Source organism: Lathyrus oleraceus, chromosome 2 (genome assembly GCF_024323335.1).
Source record: "Lathyrus oleraceus cultivar Zhongwan6 chromosome 2, CAAS_Psat_ZW6_1.0, whole genome shotgun sequence".
Classification (NCBI taxonomy): domain Eukaryota; kingdom Viridiplantae; phylum Streptophyta; class Magnoliopsida; order Fabales; family Fabaceae; genus Lathyrus; species Lathyrus oleraceus.
Window position 1 is genome coordinate 476,105,171 of NC_066580.1, and position 15,970 is coordinate 476,121,140.

Genomic DNA, 15,970 nt, shown 5'->3' on the forward strand with positions numbered 1-15,970 from the left:
TAGCATTATTACATTTCTTAATTTGTATATAAAAACTTTAAATGAGAGTCATTTTAAAATGGAGAGAATATAAAATAAAGAAATTGTCTCAAATTTCACAAAATCATTTTAGTTCCATTTTCAATTTTCATAGGAAATTGTCTTATCTAGTTTTATTTTCTTGTCAACTAGTACCAACCAAGAAAAGAAGACTGTAAGCACACCACCTCTGCCACGAAATATAATGCTCAAATCACCTACAACAAATCAGCAAAATCTTTAAAGTGGGTGGACCCCAGTTGTGTAACATGTGGTATATCAAAATGAAAAGCCAAAAGCGTCTTTGCAGCAATACAAGTATAAATGGATCACTGCTTGCAATGTAGCAGTTGCCACTTGGTGCATTTTGGGTACATCAAGCATACAACATCTATCACTGAATGAACCAGTGAATCAGATAGAATATATGTACACTGCATTATACTCATTCAAGTTCAATCAAGCCGGACACAAGTAATAATCACAAGAAAAACAAAGCCTCCATCTTGTATTACTGTCTTCTTTTTTGTTTCTATGCATTAAGTATTGTCTTCTTTAGAACGGCACATGCACAGATACAGAAGCTCCAGGGAGATTAAGACTACGGTGATTGCAACTGAGAGTGAGGGCCATCACGGACCCTCTTGGGCTTCCAGTCAGATTCTTCCTTGGTTTGTCGTAGAGCCACAAAATGTAGAGCATCACTCTGTACTTGATACATATGAATGCTCCATGGATATGAATCAGGTGCAGACCAAACTTTTTGATCTTCAAATTGTGTTTCCTCAACCAGAGACTCAGCAATACAGTGAACAAGATCAGGCTCTGGTTCCAAATAACCAGCAATGGCAACACATCCAGGAGACACAAATCCATCTGGTGCCCGTGGGTGCCAAATTGACACCGGACTCACATAGTCTTCTAAGCAATTTCTCCACACCTACAGAGAGTGTCAAACCATCCGTGGGTGATATGACATAAAATCTACAATCTACTCAATCATGATTAGCATTGTTTACTAGCACAAACATTTGGAATAGCACAACAGAAAAACAACCGTATTTTTATCCCTCAATTATATGATTTGATTGTATAGAAGTCCTAATAATACTTCTTATTAATCTTGCAATCCTTGTATATATATCTGATGTATTGTAAGCATAATTTATTCAATAAAATATATTTTACCCTAATTATTAAGACTATGCATGCAAGTCACACTAGATTATTCAGTGAAATTTAGGGAGTGAAACTTGTATGATTTAGTCGGACAGATGATACTGTGTTACTGAAGCTTTTGTCTCTGAGGGGTTATGAAAGTTTGCTCTATGTTTACTTTGATTATTCTTTATGTATTGTTGGGAAAAGGTAAGGTATATTCCTTTTCTGAAAGGAGTAATGAAATTTGATTTTCTGTCCTATGAATGTTCTGACAAAAGTAAATTGTACTCTTAACGTCAAGTATGAACTGATTAAACTTGATTTTCTGTCCTATGAACGTTCTGACAAAAGTAAATTGTACTCTTAACATCAAGTATGAACTAATTAAACTTGATTTTCTGTCCTATGAACGCTCTGACAAAAGTAAATTGTACTCTTAACATCAAGTATAACCTTACCAGATCGTATCCCACGGGGAGAGCAAAAAATTCATCAATCTTGCGGTAGATAGCAGCAACATTTGGAGGATGGATGCCAACATGAGCAATATCCCCAATATAAGTATACCTGAAAAGGTAATTGTTTTTACATTACAAACAAGTAAATTATAACTAGTACAAAGGCATGTCTTGAAGAAAGTATTTTCTTTACTCTTATCAAATAGAGCCATACAATGAAAGAATAAAAAGGCAGAATTTATTAGGCTAAGAAACAACCAATTTATTACAAGTAAAGAAAATATACAACGAACAGAGACAAATATTTATGATAAAGATAGAACTTTCATTAAATCTAAATTGGATAATTTAGATCTTATCCAAATTCAATCTATTCACTTAGATATGTATGTATTATGGTGATTTGAGTTAGAAATAGAACTCAAAGTTCAACATTTGGAAGAGTGTGACATTGAAGACCTCGTACTAAAGCAGGATGTTTTGTTTCATCAAATCGCATCCAAAGTCAACTTAGATTAGCACATGGTTTTTAATTGGAAATCAAGGTTTCTTTTTCTTTTCAATATTAAATACACCAAGAGAACTGCAAACTTCACACTTCGTAGGAATTATCATCTTTGACAAGTTTAAAAAAAAAAAACTGATAAAATTTGTTATCTACCTGAATTGCTTATGTCCAGGACATTAATAATTTATATAATTTGTGTTTTACAAACAATTTAATTTTCTTAAGCTTCTAACTTGTTTGACATGGTTTACACCCTCACGTGGTATAAATAACATTTTATCACACAATGCCAATATATCTTCGAATAGTTAATATTTTTGGCAATCTTTTAGGATTGATTACCATATTCCTTTATAATCAATGGTTTATTCACTTCTGTAATTAAGAGGGCAGTGCAACTATCAGTACAATCTAATATTGTCTTTTGAATCACAGCATATCATACTATACATAAGATCGTATATAGTCCAAATCCAAACAAAGTATTTATTCTCTCTTTTCCCTTTCCTTCTTTGATTATGTTTAAGAGTCTAATAGAAGTATTAATAAGAATTAATAACGTCTTTTGCATCACAACATTTCATATTATACACAAGACATATTTTCGGTAAGCACAAAATATAAGGTGGTGTAACAGTCTATCCAAGACATGTTCTCGGGCCACTCACGGATGTCCAGTCTTGCAAACTGCATATCCCAGATGCTCAATCCTGGATGTGAGAGGAGTGTGTTTGAGATCCCACATTGGCTAGTGATATAGCTAAGTATGTGGTTATAAGTACAGGGAAACTCCCACTTCATGATCTAGCTTTTATCCTTCCTAGAGTTAGGCTTCAGATTATCCAAAAATACTCTCTCTCTCTCCAAGTATTCTTAACAAATTGATATTTTTGAGTAAGTAAAGAAAAAAAAATGATAATTACCCATCAGGACACACAGGCCTCCAAATGCTACAAATTCCACCATCTTGAGAGGTCTGAAAAATAGAATTGCTTCCAGTTTTAGAATCTCATGCCCCAGTGCATACTTAAGAAATTTCAGCAGAAATGCGCAAGGGAGAATGGTAAATCACCTGTTTTTTGCATAACGAACATCGGCCTTTGTATTCTTGTTCACTGCTCCATATTTTGGAAAACGTAATGCCATGTCTGACGAATCGCCTGTCATCAGATGCAGTGCTAGATGATGATATTTCTCTTGAACTAATAATGGCCTTATTTAAGGTGCGTGGTTCTCTACTATCCACTTCAGTCCAGGAAAAGTATACATGTCTCTGACTTGAAGGAACCTGGAAGTGAGTATTTTATTAAGATTCAGTTCAACTAACTAACTGAAATGAATCAGTATAAATATCACTTACTTTCAGAATCAAGCTTCTCTTATCAGACTGATATGCCTTCCACGTTTTACGCACTACTAAACATATCTTTACAGCTTGGGGTTCTCTTCCCTCAAATTCTTCCACACTACTGCATTTTATGACTCTAACAAAATTCTCAGATCTCCGGAAATGTTTCAGATGGAGGATCAAATGAGAGGGTTGGGAACTGCCTGCTTTTGCTAACTCCAATGCCATCAACTCATCCCAAGGCACATCCCACATGATTTTGCAAGGCTTTTTATCCATCTTATCAGGAGCAAGACACTAAGCAGGAAAGCCAGTTGAGTCACTTTCAAGATGAGAAACATAATACTAAACATGCATGATTAAGTTCGTTGACTAACCTGTAGCAACATGACTCGTTTGTTGGTAACTAAAACAATTCTCTGATGAGGTACAGTAAAATGCTCTTCATAATAATCAGACAATGCAAATTTTGAAGGTTCCTTGAAAATCTCAGTACAGCCAAATTGCCGACTTGCCTCTCCAAGGTAAAGCACCATCTGGAACCAAGAAAATATTGCGTTGCATAAGATACCATACAATTAATCAGTAGACTGACAAACAATTTTAAAATACAAGAAAATACAAGCATTTAGAAATCTTGGCGAATCTTTTCTGGTGACTAGTGAGTGTATTTTTCCATGTGATACAAATATAACTTCATCATAAAAAAGAAAAAAAATAAGTCTCATACTTATTCATAGTCATAGCTATATAAATGATTACTCGCCACAAGTCAAAGCCCCCTATCTAACCTGAAATGGTTCTAACTGGAGGCATGAGTTTACTTTGATGATATTTGTTTCAACCATGACTTGTTAGGAAAAATATATAATTATTGATGCTTCAAGAGAACAATATAGTTCTATCACAGCCCAAGACTGCATCTACTACATATATACTAAAATGGCCTGAAAGTAGTAGTCTTCGGTTGAAAAATATATTATTTCCGGTTTTATTATTGCCTTTAATATTACCTTTATTTTTCTTTATTCTTCATTAAGGAGAAAATCAATTGTAATAATTGTATCTTCACTATATAAGTCAGCCTAAGGCTGACGAATAAAATAGAACAGCTTTTACCTATTTTTTTCAATATGGTCAAGAGCACTGGGTTAGGGGTCCGTAAAGCTTTCCTCAACCTATTGTTATTGAGTTAAGAGCACTGGGTTAAGGGTTACCGTAAAACTTTCTTCAACCTATTTTTGTTGGGTTAGGGATTACCATAAAGCTTTCCTCAACCTATTTTTGTTGGGTTAGGGGTTACCATAAAGTTTTCCTCGACATTTTTTTGTTCGACCCACTTTCTTACCCGACCCGATTCACATACCCGTTTAGCCTCCTATGATGAATAACAACAACAGGTGGTCTTCCTCAGGCCTACACTGGATCCAACCATGGCGAACAACCGCAACCTGAGTCAGGCGTTGGCCGCGGAAACGGCGTACGAGAGGAACCGCCGATGGTCATAAACAATGGCAGTAATGACGGCAACAATGGAAACAGGAACGACATTGTTTTTGGTGACAGTTATTCCAACATAGGCGGTAACGATCAAGAGGGTTCCTCATACTCCCTCAAGGTCAATATCCCTAAAATGAAAGCGAATAACTATAATGAATGGGCTCAAACCGTTCGGTTGGTATTGGATAGCAAAGAAAAACTTGATTTCTTAACAGGAGCGGTAGCTGAGCCGGCAACAGAAGACCCTCGTTACAAATATTGAAAGTCGAAAAACTCTTTGATTATTGTGTGGCTGGTAAGCTCTATGGAAGCTGGAATCCTTCCGCAAAGGATGTGTGGGAAGCTGTTAAGGAAACATACTTTGATATTCAAAACTCCTCTCAAATTTTTGGTTTAAAATCAAAGTTATGGCATGCGAAACAAGGTGACAGGAGTGTAACTGCTTATTAAAATGAGCTATTGACACTGTGGCAAGAGTTAGATCTCTGTTATGATGACAATTGGAGGTGTACAGAAGATAGTGTTTTGTTTCTCAAGAGGCAAGAAAATGATCGTGTCGCTGGGCTCAATAAAGACCTTGATGAGGTAAGAGGTAGAGTTTTAGGAAAAGTATCATTGCCAACTCTTCGTGAAACTTTTGCAGAAATAAGAAGGGAAGAGGCACGGTAAGGAATTATGATGGGCAAGACACCACGAAATTCTGAATCTGAAGGCTCAGCTCTGACTACTAGGAACCTTGACGAGGGAAGAAGATCAGACAAAGTTCATTGATGTGATCACTGCAAACGCGAATGGCATACACATGAAACTTGCTGGAAGCTCAAAGACAAACCTCCTAACTGGAAGAAGAAAAGTGATCGTGCATTTCAGACTAGTAATTCTGATCAAGGGCAGCAACCTCCTTCGTCTCAGTTTCCACTCACTACGGAGCAACTAGACAGACTGTATAAACTCCTCGAGTCTCCAACCCCTTTTTGCTCTATAGCAACAAAAGATAATTTTGCATTTCTTAGTGTCAGTCTCAGACATACTTAGATAATAGATTCAGGTGCCTCCGATCACATGACAGGTGAATCTACTTTGTTCTCTTCATATAGTCCATGTGCAGGTAATCAAAAAATAAAAATCGCAGATGGCTCTTTTTCAACCATTGCAGGTAAAGGGTCGGTTGTGTTGTCTCCAATGTTAACTCTTAAAAATGTCCTACATGTTCCAAATTTATCTTGTAATTTAATGTCCGTCAGTAAATTAGGCCAAGATATAAATTGTTAAACTAATTTTTTTCGATCTCACTGTGTCTTTCAGGGTTTGAACTCGGGGAAGATGATTGACAGTGTTAAGAAGAGTGGAGGACTCTACTACCTTGACATTGGATCTGCATCACAACTACCATAAAAAATAATAAGTTCCTGCTTTGAGTCTTTTTCTGTTTTGAATAATAAATATGACAACATTATGGTATGACATTTAAGATTAGGTCATCCTAGTTTTCGTTACTTAAAACACTTGTTTCCTAAGATATTTCACAATAAAAGCTTTTCTTCGTTTAAATGTGAAGCATGTGAGTTTGCAAAGCATCATTGTTCCCAGTTTTCAATACAATCTTATAAATCATCAAAAAAAAATTCTATTATTCACAGGGATGTTTGGGCCGCTAACCGTACAAGTACACACTCTCTCTAAAAATGGTTTATCACATTTATAGATGACCATACAAGAGTATGTTGGGTGTACTTGTTAAAGGGGATATCAAATGTTTGTCAGGCTGTAAATAATTTTTTTCGATGGTGCAGAACCAATTTCAAACAAATATCCAAGTCTTTAGAAGTGATAATGGCAAAGAATATTTTAACACTATCCTGGATGATTTTTTTTTAAAAAATAGGATTGCACATCAAAGTTCATGTCCTAATACTCCTCAACAAAATGGAGTGGCCGAAAGAAAAAATAGACATTTACTAGAGGTTGCTAGAGCTCTACCTTTTTTCAAATAAAGTACCAAATTATTTGTGGGACGAAGCTGTTTTAACAGCTGCGTATTTAATTAACATAATGCCCTTCAAAATTCTCAATTTTCAAACTCCTATTAATGTCTTCAAAGAATGTTTTCCTAGTACTCGTGTTTTAACTGATTTGACTTTAAAAATCTTTGGTTGCACAACCTTTGTTCATGAACATAAAAATGTTGGGAAACTTGAACCACGTGCTACAAAATGTGTCTTTGTTGGATACTCCCCAATCCAAAAAGGATATAAATGATTTTATCCAAAAAATAAGAAAATGTTTGTCACTATGCATGTTACATTCTTTGAAAATAAACTTTTCTTTTATGACACTCATCTTCAAGGGGGGGAGATAAACGAAGACTCGTTTCAAATTGAGGACATGAGTTTTTTAAATAACTTATCTTTGCCAGTATCAAAAAATTCTAAGATTTTTACACCTGCACCAACAGAAAATGACCATGATTCTTTATCTGATCCTACTCCTGTTATGAGTAAGGAACCTTGTGAATTCGAGCCTACATTTTCTTTTGTAGAAAACAATGAGAATTCTGAAAAACGATGATAATGATGATCTAATTGAAATGCCACAAAATAACAAGTCACTTCAACAAAACAAATTTGAATTAGGAAACAGAAATTGGATAGAAAATGTTTTTGTGAAAAAGCACCATAAAGGTAAGAACCGGTCCACATCTCAACACTGCCAGGAATCTGAACCGGGGAATGATCAATTTCCTAACATAAAAAAAGGTAAGTCTATATCTGTTTCTGAGAGTCGTATTTTGTATCCTGATATAGATGATCTTGTTGCCATTAGAAAACCTGTCAGATCTTGCACTAAACATCCCATGTCCAATTTTATATCATATTCAAATTTTTCTTCATCTATGTCTGCCTTCACTTCAAAATTGTCTAGTGTAAAAATTCCAAAAAGTGTATAGGTTGCTCTAGAAATTCCAAAGTGGAGGAAAGCTGTACTTGAGGAGATGAAAGCTGCTCTGGAAAAGAACAAAACTTGGATTGTTACGTCACTACCATATGGCAAGAAGAAAGTTGGATGCAAATGGGTGTTTACTATGAAGTATAATTCAGATGAGTCAATTGAAAGGTACAAGGCTCGCTTGGTGGCTAAAGGCCTTACTCAGACCTATGGTATAGATTATTCAGAGACATTTGCTCCTGTTGCAAAATTGAACACTGTCAGAATTCTTTTGTCTCTTGTTGCTAAAACGGATTGGCCTTTGCATTCGTTAGATGTTAAGAATGCATTTCTTAATGGCGATCTAAAAGAAGTATATATAGACATTTCTCCGGGCTTTGAAAACAAATTTGGATCAAATGTGTGAAAACTAAATAAGTCTTTGTATGGATTAAAGCAGTCCCCTAGAGTTTGGTTTGAAAAATTCACTCAGTCCATGAAGAAACAAGGGTACATCCAAGGACAGACTGATCACACCTTATTCATAAAATTCTCCCATGACGGAAAAGTTGTTGTCCTGATTGTTTATGTTGATGATATTGTCCTTACTGGAGACGATACAATGGAAATGGCAAGAGTAAAAGAGAAATTGGCAATAGCTTTGAAATCAAGGACCTGGGATTCATGAGATATTTTCTAGGTACGGAGGTTGCTCAGTCAAAAAATGGTATTGTGGTTTCATAATAGAAATACATTATAGACTTGTTGAAAGAAACAGGAATAAATGGATGTCGTCCTGCAGATACCCCTATGGATCCTAATGCTAAACTTTGGGGAGAATGTAATGTTTCTGTTGGTACTGGGAGATATCAGAGATTGGTTGGGAAACTGATTTATTTGTCACACACCTGACCTGATATTACTTTCTCAGTTAGTGCAGTGAGTCAGTTTATGCATTCTCCTTTCGAGGAACACCTTGAGGCAGTCTTTAGGATACTGAGATATTTGAAGGGAAATCCTGGAAAAGGATTATTTTTAAGAAGACTATGGAAAGAAATGTGTCTATCTTCACCGATGCCGATTGGGTAGGTTCAGCCACAGATAGAAGATCAACCTCTGGATATTGTACCTATGTTTGGGGTAATCTTGTGACATGGAGGAGCAAGAACAAGGAGTTGTAGCAAGGAGTAGTGCAAAGGCCGAGTTTAGAGCTATGTCTCAAGGTATTTGTGAAGGATTATGGATCCTTAGAGTCCTAGAAGAACTTAAGATGAAAATTGAGCTTCCATTGAAATTGTAACAGTAAAGTTGCTATTAGCATAGCTCATAATTCAGTTCAACATGACAGAACCAAGCATATCGAGATTGATCGACACTTCATAAAGGAGAAGTTAGATGCGGGAATCATATGTCTACCCTTCATGACTTCAAGTCAACAAACCGCGGATATCCTGACCAAAAGTTTGACAAGACCTACTTTTAAGTATTTAATAGACAAGTTAGGCATGATAGATATCTATGCACCAACTTGAGGGGGGATGTTGGAAAATATATTATTTTCGGTTTTATTATTGTCTTTAATACTATCTTTATTTTTATTTATTCTCCATTAAGGAGAAAATCAATTGTAATAATTACATCTTCACTATATAAATCAGCCTAAGTCTGCCGAATAAAATAGAATAGCTTTTACCTATTTTTCCCAATATCTTCAATTCATTGATCAACAACAACCACCAACAAGCTTCTTTTATAACACAGGTTGGATTATCATTAAGAACAATTCACATAGCTCCCGAATTGGAGCTCTATACCAACTAAACTTAGTATTTTGTTAGAAGACAGAGTTTCAGAGTCTGCACATCCCTATGCCCGAAGGCCCTAACACTATCCAACTAAACGATAATCTCCCCGATCTCTTAGGTATAAGGTTGGTGATCTCTTTCTGATCAAGGGCAAAAGAATTCACAACACTTTTTAGGTTGCAAGATTAAACTTCAAAATAAGTCTCAGAACATATCAGTCTTAGTAATGAGGTATACTTAGTTTTTCATGAAATGAACCGATAGCATAGCTGTTAAAGTTACAACAATAAACTCAAACGGTTCACAAACTCAGAGATAGAATTGATTAGAATACCTGCCCAATAGCTTCTCTCTCATAATACTCTCTGAGTATCCCATCAGCATGTATAGACCGAGGATTTCTAATTCTTTGAAAGGTAGTCCTGCTGTTGAAAACCTCAAGGCACTTGGAACAGCTTGCACCAATTCCATCAACAGTCAATGAGAAAAAATCCAGTGCCCCACTTACTGGCTGCACAATGAAACCTAAAAATGCACGGCCAAGCCCATGAGCCAACCCTAAGAGACCATTCTGTCGGGCACTTTCGACAGGCTTTCTCACCACACCAGAAACCCCAAAAGCAAATCCTTGAGCAAGGGCTTCTGTTCCTTGAATGATCCCATCCCCAACCCCAGTAATTCTCCTTGATCGAACCTGTTACAATGCTAAAGTCATCTTGATGCACATGGACTTATATAATCAATTATGATAAAACATTTTACCTGCTTTGCCCGTAGTTGTAGAAATTGTCCATCAGTGGAGAGCTCGGCAAATCCTCTGCTAAGAGAAGCCAAGGTTGAACTAGTCATACCTAGCACGTCAACTGAAAATATTAAATGCAAAGGGTTGTGAATCAAATCTCTCCAAACACGGTTTCCAATGGCCGAAACTATAGAGCTTTTCCGCATGAATCTGTCTCTGTGCATTACCCTCCTCAAATGTACCTAAAATAATAGGTCGTAATGTTAGTGTAATTAATTACAATGTTAGTTGCAATGTTAGTCACATTATTTTACAATTTCATGTTGCAAAACAATGTCGAGATGAATTATGGGATTTTTGGATAACAAGAAAACTGTTGAAAATAACATATATTTGTAATAATTGCATTGGCCCATTAATCAGACCGTTAAGTTTAGAATAGTTTATTTAAACGAAATAGTTAATTTGGAATTGTATAAAAGTGTTTCTTATGTATTTTAAAAAATGATAAATTTGCAAACCTCACTGTAATACTAGCTTTCTATTTTTTCATGACTATTTCTTCATAAGGAAACTATACAAACAATACTCAATAGATAATAATCAACATTGTTCGTCAAGCTAGAGCATATATATCACATGTATAAAACTTGTTATGATCATTCTTAGGTCTCCGCAGAGGTTTGGTGAAGATATTAGCTAAATGGTTATTAGAGCTCACTAATGAGGTTTTAATTATGCCAAAAGTGATCTTATCTCTAATGAATGACAATCAACTTCTATGTGTTTAGCCTCTCGTGAAAAACAAGATTTGAAGAAAGATACAATGCCGACGGATTTAAAAAGTGATAGGCACCGGTGGTAGCTCTTAGATTCACTATTGGGCCATCCTTAAATGCCAATGTTCCATATGACTCTATTTTGGCATAAGCGGGTGTGTTCGTATCACATATTTTAGTCCGTTTGGAATCTCAACACAGACCATTGTGTGCCGGATCAGACATCTCTCTCATGCCATCTTAGAATTTGGACTATGCCAACTCAAGCTAAAAGCTAACAGTTAAGAATGCCACATTAGATGAGATAAAGCCTAAACATAGGAAATCATCACCCTAGAAGCCAGTTTTGTGGGTGAAGATTTCCTAAGACTAAAAAGTACTAACTTGGCCTTATTTCTAATAAATGTGAAATTGTAACAATATGAATTGATTTTTCTTGATAAATCAGCATAAAGCAAGTAATATGTAAAAAAAAACTAATAGGTAATTTATCCAGAAATAGAGCTATTGCCAATATTACACAGATGGGATAACTCACCTGGATCTTGAAGGCATTTCCAACCGCAGAAAGTATAGGACTCCATATGCCTAGGACCCCGTGAGGTCTTTGTCCTGGAGCAGTTTCCAGTGACAACTTCAACCTCACTTCAGATACGTCTATTAAGCTGCAAAATCACAGGGAGTAAAAATTATAGGAAGATTATTGCTGGCAATTCCGGTATTATTCTTTGGACAAATACACCTAACAAACAAAAAAAGTGCTTAAAACTAAATGGAAATGAATGAAAAGTAGATACTTGATATAAATTTATTAAAAGTCCAAGGGTTACATTTTGGACAAATGTAGATCAACTGCTAAGAGAGATATTCTACAGCCTTTTATAGTATATAATACAAATACAAAGGTTACATGTTGTAGGACAGATGTAATGCATCCTTTTAAGTGTCAATACATTAATAGAGGAGACATGCACATATGATATGATTGATAAGTGTAAAGGAAAGTTGATGCTGATGGAGAAAAAAAATCTAGGCAAAAATACAGCCAGTTATATAATATACTAAACTCTGAAGATAAACAACAGCCATATCTTGTATTATTTCGGTCTTTGAAAAAAGAATCTTACTCAAAACGTATTTCTGGATCAATTTCTGTGACTGTTGAACTTTTAGGCAAGCGGTTCAACTGTAAATTGTTGTAGAACTCCACAATAGCCCAAATAATAGGTTCGTGAATATCAAGTCTCCAGCACTTTTCTGTTACCTAGAGTGTCCATCAATTTCAAAGGATTATAAAACAATATTATCTAAATATTAGAAATTTATATTACCAAAGTAAGAAATATCATATCAAATCTTAGCATCAAACTCAATAGAACATACCCGTATGTAAACATATGGGTAAACTTGAACTCCATCTTTATTCTCATTCTGCATTGTAATTGTCATCTTGAATACTGGGTGTTGCACATCAGAGATCTGATCTGGTGCCAAGAGCACGGGCATTAAGGTAAGAGGGAGCTGGTTGTCCAGTTGCAAATAACCAAATATAAGTTTGAACCTGTCAAAATGATGTCTAAAATCAATTTTCTGAAGTATACATCTCAGAATTTAGGTTTGGTCTAACTCATCCCTACAAAACCGGCTTGTAAGGTGAGGATTGCCCCCACTTATAAATACAACACAGGCTACGTGGGACTAAATCCACCCCTTCAAAACTAACACAATGAAGGTGTTATGGGCTGCAATGAGGCAAGCAAAAGTGCCGCAATTAAGGCGACTAGGGGCGGACCGCAATTAAGACGGAAAATCCAACACACACCCTCACGCTTGGACCTCAATGAACCCATAGCGTGGACGATGCGGGAAGCCCAACAAGATCTAGGATAGGCTCTGATACCATCTCAGAATTTGAGTTGGACATAACTCATCCCTACAAAACCGGCTCTAATACCATCTCAGAATTTGGATTGGGCCTAACTCATCCCTACAAAACCGGTTTGTAAGGGGAGATTGCCCCCACTTATAAACACAGCACGGGTCATATCTCTAAGCAATGTGGGACTAAATACACCCTTTCAAAGCTAACACAACGAAGATGTTAGGGGCTACAATGAGGCAAGCCAAAGTGCCGCAATTAAGGCGACTAGGGACGGACCGCAATTAAGACGGAAAGTCCAACACACCCCCTCACACTTGGGCCTCAATGAGTCCAAGCGTGGTCGATGCGGGAAGCCCAACAATAGATCTAGGATAGACTATGAAGCAATGTGGGACTAAATCTACCCCTTCAAAATTAACACAACGAAGGTGTTAGTGGCTGCAATGAGGCAAGCTAAAGAGCCGCAATTAAGGCGACTAGGGGCGGACCGCAATTAAGGCGGAAAGTCCAACGCACACCCTCGCGCTTGGGCCTTAATGAGCTCAAAGCGTGGATGATGCAGGAAGCCCAACAATGGATCTAGGATAGGCTCTGATACCATCTCAGAACTTTGGGGTTTTGTAGGGTTGAGTTAGGCCCAACCACATTTCTTAACATGGTATCAAGAGCCTCGTTTAAGATCCGGTGGGCCACCTAGTATTAGGTTTCCGCTATCGAACCACCCACCATTTATTTCCACGCTCCAGATGTCCAGTCCTGGATGTGTTAAGAGTCCCACATCGGATAATATATAGCCTAAACATGTCTTTATAAGTGGGGGAGATCCTCACACTACAAGCCGGTTTTGTAAGGTTGAGTTAGGCCCAACCATATTTCTTAACAATCCATGAGTGAACTTACAAAAAATGAGATAACAACATGCAAAAGTAGTTGCTGCACATGTGATCTCAACGACCTTATATATTGCAGAGGTCAATCTACTTATATTGAATTTGGATTTTCCTCATACACGTATTTCACAATTATTTGTATGAGGATACACATGAGAAACAATGTTTGGATCCTTGAATTTTGGGATCAATAAGTCTAGGTTATCAATGGTAACCATGAAACATTTTTTTTCTTCATAGCTTAAGGCCCGAGGATTCTCTTCCCTTTGTGCTTTTTTTTTCATTCTACTCGGAGAGAGATAGTAGCAGAGGAGAGATAAAGAAAATAAAACATTTTTTATTTTATTATATTAAAATTTAATAAAAACAAATGCCACATGTACCGGGTGTCATTTGGGTGTGCCTATATGGGTGTGAATATAAAACCATTCTCAAAGAATCAAACAAACATGAGTTTCATAAAAATACGAAATAAATAAAACATATTTAAAATGTAAAAATAAATGATGAACGCGATAAGGGGCTGTTACCTGCTTGTCCTTCCACCATCATAGCCAGTTGAATACGTTAAGGACACCCTTTCTAAGTATAAATAGGAGAGCTCCTTTGGTCTGTGGTCCACCATAGAAATTCCAACTACTCCTAACTCAACTATGAGCTCAAACGGTGTAACACTGTTTTGCATCTCAGCATGAACAGAAGAAACTCCCCATTTTTCAGTTGGTGTTGGGTCTCTAATCTCTTCAAATAAGCTTGAACTGAGCATCTTATCATCTCTGAATTTTGCAACTATTATGTCTCCCACATCGAAAACTTGTAATTGCATTCCAAATTCAGCCGAGCACAATCCAGTCTTTTCCAAATCAAGTTTCCAAATTGCATTGCTATCTTCTTCACTAAGTTTTGCATCTAAAAACTTATCGCCATATGGATCTTCCCAAGAAAAGTTAGTAGATGAGAGAGGTTTCAACAGAATCCAGGAATCTTCACCAAATCCAGACTGGCGAATGCTAAGTGCCTTGTCTATTGTTCTGTTTTCGATTCTGTTACAAGCAATGTTAGCTTCTCTCCCATAGAAACACACCCATGCAAGGATTTCAGTCATATATATATATATATATATATATATATATTATATAAGATATATATATTATATATATATAATATATATATATATATATATATATATATATATATATATATATATATATATATATATATATCTTTGCATTCTTTTACATCATTATACATTTATCGCTAAAAAGTAAAAGATATAGATTGGTGCAGTAATGCTACAAATTGATGATTTTGAAAAAGAGGAGATTTTTTTAGTATAAAGAAAAGGGGTGTACGAATTCTATTTTATTTGTCTAATATATTGTTAGTTATGCTTGTCATGTTTTAGACCTTACTTGCATGAAAGGAATTGTTAAGAGTTAGTGAAATCTGGTCTGAACATGTGTTTATAAGCAAGGATAGTTATCACCTCACAAGCCGGTTTTGTAAGGGTTAAATTAGGCTCAACTCAAATACCCAAAAATTTAAGATAATATAGGATCCTATTCAAGATTCATTAGAACATCTGTTATCAGATTAGCGTTATTGTGCCACTCGGATCACACACCAGATGTCACTTCTTTGGTATGAGAGTGAGTAAGATTTTCACATTGAATGGGATATGACCTGAATATGTATGTGTTTACAATTGAATGTAGTTCTCACTTTACAAACCAATTTTATTAGGGTTGAGTTATGGCTGATCTAAAACTTAAAAGGAATGATAAATTAAAATTACATTCACCAGAGGTGGAATGTTGTGTAATATGATTAATGGAAAAACATCAGGAGTATTGACCTCATAGGACAGATGTGATAGATTTGATTTGTACAATTTTTATAAGTTTGTATTTCTATATATTTGAAACTAAATCAGCCTGATTGTGAATAATATTCA

At 35.9% G+C, this 15,970-nt stretch overlaps 1 protein-coding gene across 1 annotated transcript in view; it reads right to left on the reverse strand.

The window, feature by feature from the left end:
• Positions 1-237: 237 nt before the first annotated feature.
• Positions 238-15,970, reverse strand: part of LOC127120557 (uncharacterized) — a 61,617-nt gene continuing 45,884 nt past the window's right edge. Inside the window, exons 51-62 of the mRNA XM_051051028.1 lie at positions 14,547-15,059; positions 12,628-12,805; positions 12,372-12,508; positions 11,783-11,909; positions 10,486-10,707; positions 10,058-10,417; positions 3,871-4,029; positions 3,506-3,790; positions 3,218-3,433; positions 3,069-3,121; positions 1,638-1,746; positions 238-958 (exon numbers count right to left, since the gene is read on the reverse strand). Coding sequence (XP_050906985.1) covers positions 620-958; positions 1,638-1,746; positions 3,069-3,121; positions 3,218-3,433; positions 3,506-3,790; positions 3,871-4,029; positions 10,058-10,417; positions 10,486-10,707; positions 11,783-11,909; positions 12,372-12,508; positions 12,628-12,805; positions 14,547-15,059 — 2,698 coding nt within the window. The 3' untranslated portion in view covers positions 238-619. The remainder of the gene's footprint in view (positions 959-1,637; positions 1,747-3,068; positions 3,122-3,217; positions 3,434-3,505; positions 3,791-3,870; positions 4,030-10,057; positions 10,418-10,485; positions 10,708-11,782; positions 11,910-12,371; positions 12,509-12,627; positions 12,806-14,546; positions 15,060-15,970) is intronic.